We start from the raw sequence: 14,288 nt of genomic DNA on the forward strand, positions 1-14,288 counted from the left end.
AATATTTCAGAGATTTGTTGAGTAATTTCATGGAAAATTGACACTCTCAAATCATCATAGTATGTACATAAGCGCACCTTGTGTGTTGTTTGTGCTGGTGTTACAACATTTGCATAGAGTTGAATATTTTAAGAAGGATACGTGTTGATGTATAATCTCTCCAACTGTAACTATTCTGAGATTGTAACGACGGTACTGCTCCTGTCCATATGTACTTGTTGCGTTTTACAGACTTCCAGCATAAGATCACCGTGCAGGCGTCGCCTTCAATGGACAAGAGGCGAAGCCTTCATAGCACCAGCTCCTCTCCTCCCAGCAGTCCCACACTTATCCCCCGGCTGCGAGCCATTCAGCGTAAGTTCAGTGTTTCTTTTTCCATTCAAGTTTTCCTTAGGTTGAGCTCTGATTGTGTCCTCCACCTCTGTGTGAGTATTGTTGTGGTTTTGTACTGCTTTTCTTGGCCTGGATTAAGTTAAATGCACTTCTTTAAAAAATAGGATGCTGAAGGAATCACATTATTTCTCTGGCAATAAGGGAACTGGGAATATTTGGTCTGTCGTTCACAGCAATGTCACTCACAATGATGAGCTGTGTGAACGTAAGCTCCAGAGCCACGAGCAGTCAGCCAGTTGTTTGAACAGTTTGATCATGTTGTTAGTCGTGCACCAACGCCCTTGCAATAACCGCATCGAATTCCTCTTGAGCATTTCATGGTAGGTCCTGATATTCAGACAGAGGGTGCAGATTGTTAGCTTAGAATCCCTCTAATGGTTATCATTAATGGACTAATGGATAAATAGATTGAGATGGCCTTTAAATCTGAGGGGGGCATGCAAAAACTTGACGCTAATATGCACATTCTTACAGATAGATGCATCTGTACATACACTGTTGAGAAAGGTATTTTATTTAGGGCTGCTGTGGCAGAAGAAACAAAACTCTTGTCAAAATAGGCCTTGTTCCATTATAAGGTCCTGTATTAAATGTTTCACAGCAGGTTCAAGCCAGCAGCATGTCAGCTACAATACTTGTGTCACAACACTCATGTTGGTTAGAGGTAACATGTGTGTTTCCCTCCTCAGTGACGTCCCATATGCAGAGGGACAGTTTGCATGTTTACCAACAGGATGTTGATCTGACCAGCGAGCTCACAGCCTATTGTGGGCTCAGGAGGAAAGGCAAGCTATTGGCTGCCCATGCGCAGCGTGGGTGTGGACTCAAGCGCTGCATGTGATGCTTGGCTAACTTTGACAACTGAAAGGGGTTGATGTCTAACAGCTTCCCGTCAGTGGGGATTGTATGTGCGAGGTTTTCCTGATGTGTTAATTATAACAAAACTTGGTGTTTGCTGCTGGTTCAAATTGTTTCACAGGCGCTTACAGACAATGACTAACACACACCTATGAGAAGCTTTTATAACAACAACTTTTTGGGTTTTGGTTTCTGCTTTTTGGCTTTTTGATTTTACATTTGCAGAAATTAATATATCTTTGTTTCTAGTGTGAAATGATTAAATTATCACTCTGAATCTTCCTGAATCAAACTCAGTCATGAATATCAATAAAAGCTTATATTTGTATAGTGTAGACATGCCTTAAAATCCCTTAACTTTAAGAGAGAACTCATCGGTTATTAAAGACTCTTTGACTACAGAGATAACAAAAAATAATAGCTCTCTATTCTAGAGAAAGATTACCCCTGGGATTTTACAGACGGCAAAATACCTTCATAATCTTACTAACATGTCTACACCGGATTCCCTGACAGGGCTGACGACAGCTCGCTGCAGTTGTTTTAACACTCGTGGTCACTGTGTTAACAGTTACTCAAGATGAGAGCAACCGTACATGGGGCCGCAGCTCCCTCTTCAGGCCAGAGGAGTTCGATGACGTGAAAAAGGGAATCAAGAAGAAAGGAAGGACCTGGGGCCCCAGTTCAGTACAGAGCAAAGAAAGGCCTGCTGCTGCTGAGAGGTACAGTTTATACACACACACACGCACGCACACGCACACACACACAGGGATACTACAAAGACAAAAACAGGCTAGGAATTTTTTAGTCACGCTATCTGGCTGGAGACTTGCCATCATTTGGTTCCTGTTCCTAAACTACAGTATCATATCCTCATGTCTAAGTGTCGATGTTATTTTTGAATCTCTGTTTTCTACAACAATAAAGAAGATAAGATACCATTAAAATACTACACACTTTGTAATGTAAGTTAAAATGATTTCAGTACTAATTTATTGGTCTTATTTTCTATCGCAGTTGGCTAATTTGAGATACCCACGAGAGGATGTCACTTAAAACATCTGCTCAGAGTCAGACTCTGACATGTTGGCTTCCAAAGAGAACTTTGAAATCCTCTGTTAGCTCTGGTGCATAGTAACACAGACCCTCTGCATAACCAGCTCAAAGATAATGTCGGCCTCACTGCATCCTGAGACCCACTCAGTCAACAGCACCATCTCGAGTCTGTGCGTTGCTCCACAGGAACATCTACTGACTGGTAGAATTTCTATTTGCCTTGAGTATTTATGATGTCTGTCGTTTTCAGAGTGCGTCCTCTGTCAGACGGCAGTAACCCCTGGTCCACCAGCCTGGTCAAGTCCCAGAAGTCTGTCCCCCTGGCTGCCCTGTTTGCTGAACAAGGTGAGCTGAAAATCCACTGTGATGCTGTATATTTTAAAATGTGTATATGTGTGTTTATTTATGTTAAGCATATTTGTTTCATATTTAATTAATTACTGTCATGGCATGACATTTTGTCTAAAGTGACTAAGAACTGTTGCTGAACAGACTTAAATCTGAGTGCTTGTTTACTCATAAGATTTAAAACGGGGTTGAATGTCCTCATTTTACCCTTCAGGGTTATTTGTCGTCAAGTGGCAGGTACAGTGCAGTGTAACCAGTGCTGCTCGTATGGGGAAGGAGGATCTGTCATGTGTTTATAATGTGTGTGTTTTCAGCTGGTGCCGGTAAAGACGAGGCGTTCTCCCAGGAATGTCCTGACAGCAGCTCCAAGCCAAAGCAGCTCAAGTTCCCCAACCAGGTGTACATCGATCTACCTCTGTGGAGGGACGAGCAGCAGCCTCAGAGCCCCGGCGGGCATTGCGGGCCGGGAGATCCAGGGGTCGGGGCAGGAGGTCAGGGTGGCTCACCGGAGACCGCAGACGACCCCTACACCACCACGTCCACCTCGTCCACCTCCACCACCCCGCAGCTCACCCCCACCAACAGCCTGAAGCGGACGCCGGCTCGCCGCAAGACTGACTCCGTGCTGTATGGCTGCGGCTCGTTGCTGGCTTCAGTCGTGCTTGGTTATGACATTAGGGAGGCTCTCAAAAATGCAGCCCCTGGGGACGATTGCGAGCCCCCGCGTGAGGAGAAAGAGAGGAAGAAGAAGGAGGGCCTGTTTCAGCGTGCGACCCGGTTCCGCCGCAGCACCTCGCCGCCAAGTGGTCGCTCCCGCAAAGACGAGGCGTCATCAAACCACACCTCCACCCAACCGGTCAATCTCATCTCCATGTCAGCCATAATGGAATGCAACTCCACCAAGTGCCTCTTACAGTCTGAGGCGGAGGTGTCAGAGTCCAGCCCAGGGAAGGTCGAGCTCATGGCTGTCAATCATCACACAGAGCCACCCAGACCCAGTCCAGCAGCTTCTACAGAGGGCCAGAGTAACAGGACTGCAGCTAACACACAGACACCAGTGCAAACCCAAAGCCAGCCACCGGAGCAGAGCAACCACAACACAGGAACACGTCTGCGCAGGAAGAAATACACCACCAACCACAACAGTGAGTAACGCAAAACACGGGAGGCTAAGGGAAGTAAGCATTTATAGTAAACAGTCTGTAAAACTATTTTTCCTGTCTGTTTCCAGCTAATGGCCCCCCCACTCTGCCTCCTCCAGCCACACAGAAGAAGCAGGAGAAAGAGAAGGACGGAGCATCAGAGAAGTCCTCTGGTGGTGAGGCCTTCTCCAGACCACGACCGGTGTCGTTCCGGGCCAAACCCCACGCCTGGGCCCTGCTGCGAGGACGCAACAAGAGCTACTCCCTGGGCCACTACTCCGGAGAGAAGACGGCACAAAACCTGAACGTAGTGCTGTCCTCGGAGGTGGGGGTGGGCTGCTCCCTGCTGGACATGGACACAGAGGGCCAGAAACGAGACTGCACCGTGCCGCTGTGCCGCATTCAGAGCTCCCCGGCACGGCCCTCGGTCTTCGAGCTGGAGAAAGAGTTCCTCTCTTGAGAAGTGATCTGCTGTGGTCACAGTTCTTTCTATACAATCTAGAGCGTGGCCTCAAACTCCTGGAGGGTTTCGAACCAGGCTGCCTTGTTTGTTTTTTTTCAAAGTTCTATAACATAGAACCCAGCTTTGTCTTAGTTCTAGAACATAGTGAGTCAGTGTTCTAGAGCGTAACCAAGTCTGAGACTTCGAGAAGACATCTGTGTCACAGCAGCTCTAGAGTGTGCACCCTCCCGGTTTGAGAACGGCCTTTTAATGTGTGAGGCCGTACACACTGCCTCGTCTCACTCTGTAACACACACACACACACACACAGTTCTGAAACCTGAACAGAACATTCCAGAGCTGGATCAGCAGCTCTTCCTCTCATCCCTCGGTGCTCGACTGCCACCTTTGTTTGCTCATCTCTCTCTCTGTCGCCCTCTACCTTCCTCGTTCTGTCGGTGCAGCTAAACGTTGACCGCTGCTGCAGCTTTTGCAACACGATACCCTCACCTTTTTATTTATATATATATTTTTATAGGTAATTTAATATGAAGAGACTTGACCTTACCGTAGCAACCAGCAGGACGTACATTCCATGTCAGTTTCAAAGTTGTGCGATCACGCTTTTAGATTTTTTTGACTTGAGAATCATGCATGCATGTACCCTTAAAATGTTGAACAAAAAAATAATTATGCCTCGTTTGTAAATATTTCTTTTTATTCATCATCAGCCTAATGCTGGCAGTTGTTTTGTATTGCGTATATGCTGTTTTATGACTGTTGTAAAAGTCAGCGATGCTGCAGTACAGTTTGTGTTCTACGGACAGGTTACATACTGGATCTGGATCCCAGAATACCCTGAAGATTTTAGAGATGCAGGTAGAAAAACACTGGAAGTCCTACAAAGCAATCTTTTCCCTTAAGAGTCGGAGCAAATTTTAAAAGCCCATCGTGGTCATGTGTTGCTAATGTGGATTGTTCCGAGAGTATTTATAGAAAAGGTTGTTTTTTTTTTTTAGTCAGCACACTGCAGCAGAGTTCACCCACATGTGTTCATGTCAGGAAAAACTCCAAGTTAACAAATGTAGAGTCTAATCCCCTTGATGACATCTGATTGGCTGGAACTGTAATGACACAGCGTGATAGGGCTGCACCAAATGTCTTTTTGGGGGGTTTTTCGAAGCTTTTGTGGTTTTCGAATGAAGCTTCATTGTCATGTTTTATAATGTCGTCACCCCCAAAAAAGCGATTCATCAGATTGAATATGTTTTTTTTATTAAATCAGCTTTCTTTAATGATATAATTTGCCATTTTTGCCAACACAAAAATATGTGTAGCCATTCAAAAAACAATTTTTTTTTTCTCTCTCTCTTTTTTTTTTTTTTTTTTTTTTTTCCAATTCTCGAGAGTTATTGGACATTAGATCAGACAAGTCAGGTCCAGTCCTACACAGCCACCACTGGAATATGGCTAATTCTACAATACTAATCATATCAGTGTAGCCTGATCTTCATCTGCAACTGTGCAGAAATATCCGGTTTAAACAGAACAACGCTTCGGACTATTCGGTGCAGCCCTACAGCATAATGTCAGCCTGACGTCGTGGAAGGATTACTACACAGCCCGGGAGTGGCCACACGGGAGGATTTTAAGACACTGTTAAGAACATTTAGAGCACAAAACTGCAATACCTGTACTGTAAACCAGATAAACCCTGTGCCTTCAAGTTCTCATTAAGTCTAATTCATGTCTTCAGTTTTATCATGTGCACACAATTTATGCAAACAAATGATTTTTTTTTAATGCTCCACTGTGTGTCAGATTTCACCCACAATGCCATTATTAGTTAAGTATACCTAGTTAAATATCTAATGTTACGTTTAATTGGTTTGACGTGTAGTTGAGTCAAGTTTGTCTTGTTTCTATTTGTTTGTTTTTTTTGTTTTTCTTTAAGCCACATGAAGTTAACGGTTTCCCCTTGTAGCCAGATTTTTATCTCATCAAGCTCTCAGGAATGTCTGGAGACATTTGAGGACAGAACTTGGCTGCAGAGCGTGCAGACACAGTTTCCCCTTCATTATCACACTGTACACCTGCAGCCAGTTCAATGGCTTCCTCAGGATTAACAAAGGCTTCATTATCCTGATTTGTTAAACAGGTTTTTCTCTGGACCTCTGTGAGCTTGACAGTATGGGGGTCAGACTGTGCGGGATATACACTGTACCTACTTCCATGGTCACTCCCGGGCCCTCTCTCGTAATTGTTGACTGATGATTACACCCCCCCCCAACTTTTTAATCGCTGTTTTACTTCAGTCTGTTTGAGAAGTTCATTAGAAAATGTGTCCAAATTTGAAGGACGAAACAAGGGCTCATTTACAGCACGATATGAACTCCCAAATGGTGTAAATATGATTGATTCCTGATGCGTGTCACTATGGCATCTTATGATTTAGAATGTGAAGTATCCCATGTTCTGTATTTTATGACTGTCAAGCAAACACTGTAAAGGCCTTACTAATCATCAAGCTGTTAAAGGTGCAGTTCACAAGCCAAGATGTCACTGTATTTACCCGTTGTTTTTTTTTTTTTTTACAAATTAAGGGTAATTTGTAAATACCATAATGCACTGGTACTGTACATTCCCCTCAAAATATTGTATTTGAGTTTGAAGTCTGCAGTTTGTCGTCCACAGTCACAAAACTTTGTTGGCTCGTGGTTAACGAAAAGGTTTTGTGTATTAAGGTTAACAGCAAAGAAAAACATTCCACTACATCTGACAAACTGCAGCAAGAATATTTGTGATTCTAGTCATCAGTATGGTGCATTCAGGCTTCTGGCTATGGGACCAAATTCAACTTTACCAGCACTAAGGCCTCTCTGACTTCAGGACCAAAACCACTAAATGAACTAGCTGCTAGTGAGGAGTTCTTACAAAGAAAAACTGCTCTGTACGAAAACTTCTCGACAACCTCAGAGGCGCAGTGCAGCGCTGCTCCCCCCTCTGATCAAACAACGAGACTTCCTGTTAGGTGCAACACTTCCTGTCGATCACTGAACGTGTCTGTCACGCTGAATGTGTCAGATTTAGCTTTGAGTGCATCTGTTTCAGTGAGCGGTTTTTGTTATCGTTACAGTATTGGTTATTTCACGCCTGATTGATCAAGAGTATCAAGTTTATCAACATTTTGAATAAAGTCGAGATCAAGACTAGTGCTGCTTTTTTCTTCTTCTGTCGATGCCGAATCACCACAAATGTTAGATGCTGTTTTTTCATAAATTTTAAGCAGCGGTGGAAGAAATACTCAGAACGTTTACGTTACCACAACATAAAAATACCCCATCATGTTACTGCTTTCAAATTCCCTTCCAGACCCATTACTGATACACATTACATTAATCAGTGCTGCACCAACTGCACTTGCTTCATTGCCATGATCCCACATTCACCATCCTCCTGCTAGAAAACTGGCTAGCACACAAAATGCGTATTCATCCACGTCTGAAAGTAGTCCCCAACAAATGCTCTATTTAGTCCTGTTTGAGTGCGTTTGTTAACAACAACAGCGCCCAGCTGTTTAAGAAAATTACTCACCTTTTTAAAAAAGGACTTTTAACGATTATATTTGTGGCTGTATTGAGTCTTCAGCTGGAATCAGTGGGTTTGGGGCTGAGCGCCACAGACATAGTAAACTATGAGGAGAGAGTATAAACACATTATTGATTATTATCCTTTCATGGGATCGGCTGACAATAGGAAAAATCCAGAATAACACCAGCCTTTTAAATTTTAAGTTTCAACAAAATAAACTCAAATTAACTCAAAACCTGTGAGACAGAACTGACAAGTGTCTGTGGCTTTTATTTGAAATATTACACATGCAGCAAATAAATCCGGCACGACACATTCTCAGAGTTGTGCATCTGAACAGCGGCTGCTCAGTAATTCACAGTAAAGCTCCCTGATAATCTGACATCTTATATAGCGTTTTAGCAAGCGCTTTGCTAAAAGATGACAAAGCAGCAAACAAAACTAAATTTAATTTTGTGCATTTAACAGGAAAAAGTAAGGATATCAGCATGCATGAAAGGTAACACTCTGGTCATGCACACACACACACACACACACGCACACACACACGCACACACGCACACACACACTGCATAAGACCTGTAAGACTGAGTGAGTGCTGACTAATTAAAGTTGTTGCAGAATATACGACAATACAAGACATATTGACACATCATATTCACCCCACTGTGCTCTTCAAGTGAAGTGAAAGTTTGAAAATGAGCAACAAAACAAAACAAAATAAAAAAAGAGGACAATATAATCTGAACTCACTCACTAGATCGTTCCAGAGCTTTGACCCACATCTCACAGCCTTCATCGGCGGAAGACGGTGAGGTTCAGTGGCTCAAAGAGCTGATGAGTGGATGAGTTCAGATCATTCTGTCAATTTCCAAGAAGCCTTCACAGACTGAATTCTTTTTTAAAAGCTGCAGCGTTCAGGAGGATGAAGTCATTCAAGTCGAAAAGTTTACCTACACAGTCAGATCCCGAGCGCTTTTAATAATAAAGTGCATCACTTTAATTGGCACGGATGTTTATGGCTACAGCCGTCGAGGTAGCGGTGGGTGATTAGAGCTGAACCGATGGAGTCCAGACATTCAGTGTATCATGTCGGTAGGGTTTGTCTACAGCAGGGAGAGGGAGAAGAAGAAGAAAAAGTGGAGAAGATGAATGAATGACAGTCCAGGATGGCTTCACCACCGTTCCACACATCCATCACAGAGCTAAAAATAGAGGAAAGAGGTGGGGTGAGCAGAGGTAATTATAGTCATTGTGGAGAAACTCTCCTGCTAGGATTTCTCCTCCAGGAGTTTCATTTTCCCTCCCTCTTTCTGTCTCCCTGCCTCGGGCGATTGTTGTGCGACAGCTGATACCTGACTTCTCGTTTGGTGATCTTTTGTTAAAACGGAGAGCTTAGCTTTCACTCGCTAATGATACTGTCCGGCTGCTCCGTGTGCGGCACAGACACAGCCACACAAAGCAGATGCTTGGAACATACTCTCATGGACAAAGTGGCTTTTTTTCACTCTGAAAAACTGCTAGAAAACCAACGATTCTGGGCTCAATAAATCAAATTAAAGTTTTCAGGCATTAATGTAATTCTGTTCAAACAAGGTGAGACACCAATCAGACACTTTGAGCCCTCAAAGTTCTGCCATTTGTCCCCCCGTCACCGGATTTCAACGAATCTCGGTGTGCTTGCTCAGGAGGGCGAGCAGGACACCTCCGCTGAGTTTAATCAGGATTTCTCAAAAGCATCTTGAGTTAGGAGCAAATATGTGATCGGCCAAGCATTCTTGTACCAATCAATACGCCACTTCAGATTATGATTAATACTCGCCCATGTACACTTAAATTGAGGATATTTGTGGCGCCCCCTATAGGTCGGGAACAAAATACTTCAGTAGACCTGTTCCCAAACACAGCCTGAAGATCAGAATCCAGACTTAGGATAATTGGACAAATCGTTAATGAGTTATTGCCAGTTTCCTGCTAAGTGATGGCGGCCATGTTTATACGAATTCTGCTGTTCATAAAGTCAAAATGCAACAAATCATGACGGACTTTTACGGCTTTTAGAGGCTTTTGTTGAGCACACTGAGCTGGGCTTGTGTGTCCAATTTCATGTCAATCAGACTTGAAGTGTGAGGGGGCAAACTTTTCAAAATTAACTTTACGGGCCTTAATGACAGCTCCACCACCTGGCCGACTGGGCTCATACTTCCTGGGAAGCACTTGCACGTCGTTCCCAGTTTCATGTTTCTAGCTCATTCCAGCTCACGACAATTTGAGCCGTTGCAGCAGAAAAATAATAGCATATGAATAACAATAATAATATTAATAAAGACAGCCTCGGACTCTAATAATGAGAATGATGGACAGGAGACGCCTCCAGGTGTGGATCAGAGTGCGTGTGTTCATACCTGTGCGATCAGAGCGTGGAGACGCACTTCGCAGAGCTTCGAGCGCTGCTCTTGGCCTGCAGGGGGATCACGGTCTGGGCTTGGAGGCAGTATTTGGCCTTGTGGTTCAGCTCTTTGAGGGTCAGCCTGTTAGAGCAGCAGCTCATCTCAAACAGCACCTGCAGAGGAGACGGCGAGCCGTAAACCCTGAGGAAGCGTTCTGCTCCTCACGTTCACGTGAAACCATCCTGGTGCAAACTGAGCTTTGACTGAGAAACCAATGAACTGTGCGCATCGAAAAAAGATGCTTCTTCATGTCGTTCTCTTTTTGTTGCCGTCGCTGTTCTTGTTTTTTGTTGTTCTCCTTATGCTCTTCCTCTTCCGCCCCCTCTCCCTCTTCTTCCTCTTCTATTTCGTAACAGCAAGTTAATGTAGCTTGTTTCTAATGTACACGTGGATGTGTTGAAGTAAAAACCCTATTAATGTAACCATGACGGCGATTCTTTTAGTCTTAAATTAATCAACAGCTTTTCTAATTGTTCATTATCTGTCACATGTATTCTTGAGGCTGATGTGCAATGACTGTGTGTGTGTGTGTGTGTGTGTACCTCCTCTCCGCTGGTGTGTATGAGGTAGATCTTGTATTGCAGACTGCTGTGCATCTTCCGGACGTGCAGCTTCGGGGGCTTCACGCGGACCACAATCCCTTGCTCTGTGACGTTCAGCCTCAGGACAGGGGGGCTGATTTTGGCTGCAGACGAGAGGTATGAGTGTTTAGACAAAGTTAAAAGATGAAAGTGACGAAAGAGTGAAAAAGTGCAACAAAAAAAGACAGGGAGTGGAGGGTTTATTTGATAGCTTTTATGGTTTTTTGTGATTGTTTACAAGGCAGGAGGAGGAGGAGGAGGAGGAGGAGGATAAACACTCACTGTTCCAGCGTGGGCTGAATCTTGGCGACAGAGTCCAGGCTGATTTGATGGAGGGCAGGGAGGAAGCGTGCACCCTGGCGTAGTACCACTCTCTGGGCTCAGAGGTCACGCCGCTCAGGTCACACTGGTGCCTCTGGGTCCCCTGACAGCCGTCGACTTCCAACCACTCAGACTCCCCATAACTGAGGAGTGGACACAAATGCAGAGAGGAGGGGTGGTGCAGGGCGGAGGGGTCGGTTAGTCTGACCCATTGATCCTTTATCTGACTGAGGTTTGTGCATGTTTCATCTGTGATCCATAATACTCTCCAAACTACATGCTACAAACACTCGACTCTATAATATATTGCAGCCTGTATATAAAGCAGTGTCGCCTTCATGATCAGAGCGACATGGACACACTGCTGTCCACAGAATTCATATAAATCTCCTCTGTCACACACACTGTTTGTATTATGGGGTTGGAGTTGGGACCATCCCCCTGTTAAAATGAACTAATCTGGTTACATTTCTACATTTCCAGCCGGTGCAGGGCCTTTCTGCGCAGAGTTTGTTTCAGGTGCTGCAGTTTCTCCCACCATCGACCGCAGGTTGTCAGGTTAAATCTCCTGCCTGTGACCAAGGCTGCAAACTAAAGCTGGTCCCACTGCTGCTGATACTCAGATGCAGAGAACCGATTTCACTCTGACATCATAATTTATTCGTTGATTATATTTTGTATCATCAATCTGAATTTGCACAGAGACTAAAGTTAAGTGAACTGTGAAAAGAGGAAATTCTCAAGTAAAGTGCAAGTACCTGAAAAGGTATGCTGTAATGGAAGTACTGAAACAAATAAAAAAATCTAATAAAATGAAAGGAGCTGAGGACTCAACAACAGACTTTAAGATGAGCTGGAATGCATATTTTTGCATGCTGGAAGCAAAGAAAAGCTTTACTGTCTAAAATCACTTTTTTCTTTTAATTTATCCATTTTTGATTGAGAAAATATTGTAATGTCTGTTAAATGCAGATCTACTGTACATGTGTGCCTACAGTATGTGTGTGTGTAGTGTCTCACATCTTCCACTGGACGTAGTACTGCAGGGAGGTGCTGCTGGTGGGCGGAGTCCAGCGCAGGATGTTTTTATAGTCCACAGAGTCAAACCTCACCTGGGCGGGTGGAGCGAGGATCGCCGGAACTGAGGGAAGTTCAGAGCATCGATTAAATTCATAAAAAAAGAAGGAGTGGTTAGTAAAATAATGACTCTTGTGGTTATTAGACAGAAGCTCCTCATCAGAGAGGAAAAACTGCTTTACAGACAGTCAAACACAGAAAGACTGAAGTAAAGAAATGATTAAAACCTGTTAGAATAGTGTGTAAAAAAAAAAGAAATGTGGGTAACGTTAGTCTGATTTTATTAAAGACCATTAAATTAAAGCTACACCCATAAATGAGGGTTGATGTTTTAACACTTGAACAGTGATCTGAGAGAGGACCTGGAGATTTAAGGTGCAGTCAGTCAGACATTAACACCACTGATCCACACCACTTTGAACACTGATATATTAGAGGTTACCTTGCAGCGTGACAGCCAGGTTTCCCAGCAGCACGGCTCCGAGCAGCACACGGGTCATGGCGTTGATGCTGTTGCTGGACGACAGACGGGCCAACGAACACAAGGAGCCACACTGGACTGATGCTGTAGGAAACACCGCCGCCTTTAACACGCCGGCGACTTCCTCTTTTAAGTTCTCTGTGATGCATGGACCATTTATGGCGTTTCTGACACAACGAGTGCTCTGCGACAATGTTACATGGTTTGACAGTCATTGATTTTTTTTTTTTCCCAGAAGTACGTCTTTGTGCAATTCACACGTGATAGGATTCATTGCAAAACACTGATGGATCACTTTACCAGTGTTCCAGCCCTATCTGTGCTATACCTCCTAGCCTACACGCAATGATGCGTTCACTGACTGTAACAATAAACCTGCCCTTGTCTTGTTTGATCAGGGGGTGACGGCCTGTTCTACTGTAATGGTAATGGTATAAATACATTGTATGCATGCCACACAATGTGGGAAATGTTTAAAAAGCAGAGATAAAAATGAACGCTGGCAGGTAAAAAACTGAAAAAAATTGTCATACCCTCCTGCCCTCCTAAAAGAACTTTACACCTACACATGTTTAGTAACCATAAATTCAGGAAAGGAAATTAGTAACATAACAAACTAAGCTGTAACTCCATTGTCTTTAATTGCATTTCTCTCATCAGTTTCTGTGTTGCGCACAAGAAAAATGCAAGTTTAGCTTTATCCAAACAGAGTTTTCAGCCTCGAAGCTCTCCTGCTACACTGCCAGTAAACCCTCAGAGCAAAAGAAGCTTCTCCACACTCTGGATTCGACTGATGTGTTTGCTTAATGAGCGTCTTCTCTCGAGGCTAAGCAGATGTTTAAAGGTCACATCTACAATAAAAAAAAGATAAAAGCAGGAAAGTGGAATGTCCCACTTTAATTTCACCGCAGACATTTGTTGCTTTTTTTTTATTGTGTGAAACGTTTGCCCTTTGTCCTTTTGTTTGAGAAGAATTTCCACACCTTATCATTGCTGGAACAAATGATAAACTATCTGCTGTCCAAACATTTCAATGGTAACATCAACGGTTTACTCGAAACCTGTGACCTGATGGACGTGCAGCTGCTTGCTGTAACTGAGTCTGTGTGTGAGATGGAAGGAGCCTCGTTTCACTCACTTCATGTAAATTATATTGTTAATGAGTTTATACGCATTTACAGAAGATACTGAGATATTGCTGTTGTCAAATCCTGCAGAACGGTTTACTAAATCCTGATTGTGCAAATTAAAATTCATATTTACATCACTTTATCAAGAGTGCATTGGTTTTTACTGTAATTTTTCATTTTTCAACAGATTCATTTCTATTCTTGTCTATCATGTAAATTCAGTATAAATTCTCACTTCTAAGCAGCATTAATAAAACTGGCAAATGAGCAGAGAAGTTTGAACAGCTAAAATGTGTAAAACAGCGAGCTAAAAGTCAAAGACGAATAGTTTAAATAGAGACTGACATAATGGTGAAAAACCTATAAGTGGAAAAAAAAAAGGTGGAAATTGCTAAAAGTAATGGAAAAATGAATCCTC

At 43.4% G+C, this 14,288-nt stretch overlaps 2 protein-coding genes across 3 annotated transcripts in view; one reads left to right on the forward strand and one right to left on the reverse strand.

The window, feature by feature from the left end:
* The window catches only part of map3k21 (mitogen-activated protein kinase kinase kinase 21), a 24,418-nt gene extending 18,816 nt beyond the window's left edge, over positions 1 to 5,602 (forward strand). Inside the window, exons 6-10 of the mRNA XM_041946989.1 lie at positions 232 to 354; positions 1,823 to 1,973; positions 2,558 to 2,652; positions 2,970 to 3,800; positions 3,887 to 5,602. Of these exons, the coding sequence (XP_041802923.1) occupies positions 232 to 354; positions 1,823 to 1,973; positions 2,558 to 2,652; positions 2,970 to 3,800; positions 3,887 to 4,257 (1,571 nt within the window). The 3' untranslated portion in view covers positions 4,258 to 5,602. The remainder of the gene's footprint in view (positions 1 to 231; positions 355 to 1,822; positions 1,974 to 2,557; positions 2,653 to 2,969; positions 3,801 to 3,886) is intronic.
* On the reverse strand, positions 2,352 to 14,212 carry il22ra2 (interleukin 22 receptor, alpha 2). 2 transcript variants are annotated; one of them, XM_041946990.1, is made up of 6 exons: positions 12,702 to 14,207; positions 12,203 to 12,323; positions 11,144 to 11,325; positions 10,823 to 10,965; positions 10,236 to 10,393; positions 2,352 to 8,936 (listed from the first exon to the last, which is right to left on the reverse strand). In XM_041946990.1, the coding sequence occupies exons 1-5, from the start codon at positions 12,757 to 12,759 to the stop codon at positions 10,244 to 10,246; spliced, it is 654 nt and encodes a 217-aa protein (XP_041802924.1). In that variant the 5' UTR covers positions 12,760 to 14,207; the 3' UTR covers positions 2,352 to 8,936; positions 10,236 to 10,243. The 2 variants fall into 2 exon arrangements, with proteins under 2 accessions (XP_041802924.1, XP_041802925.1); XM_041946991.1 differs by having other exon boundaries at positions 8,926 to 9,035; positions 12,702 to 14,212.
* Between the last annotated feature and the right edge of the window lie 76 nt (positions 14,213 to 14,288).

Source organism: Chelmon rostratus, chromosome 11 (genome assembly GCF_017976325.1).
Source record: "Chelmon rostratus isolate fCheRos1 chromosome 11, fCheRos1.pri, whole genome shotgun sequence".
NCBI lineage: Eukaryota > Metazoa > Chordata > Actinopteri > Chaetodontiformes > Chaetodontidae > Chelmon > Chelmon rostratus.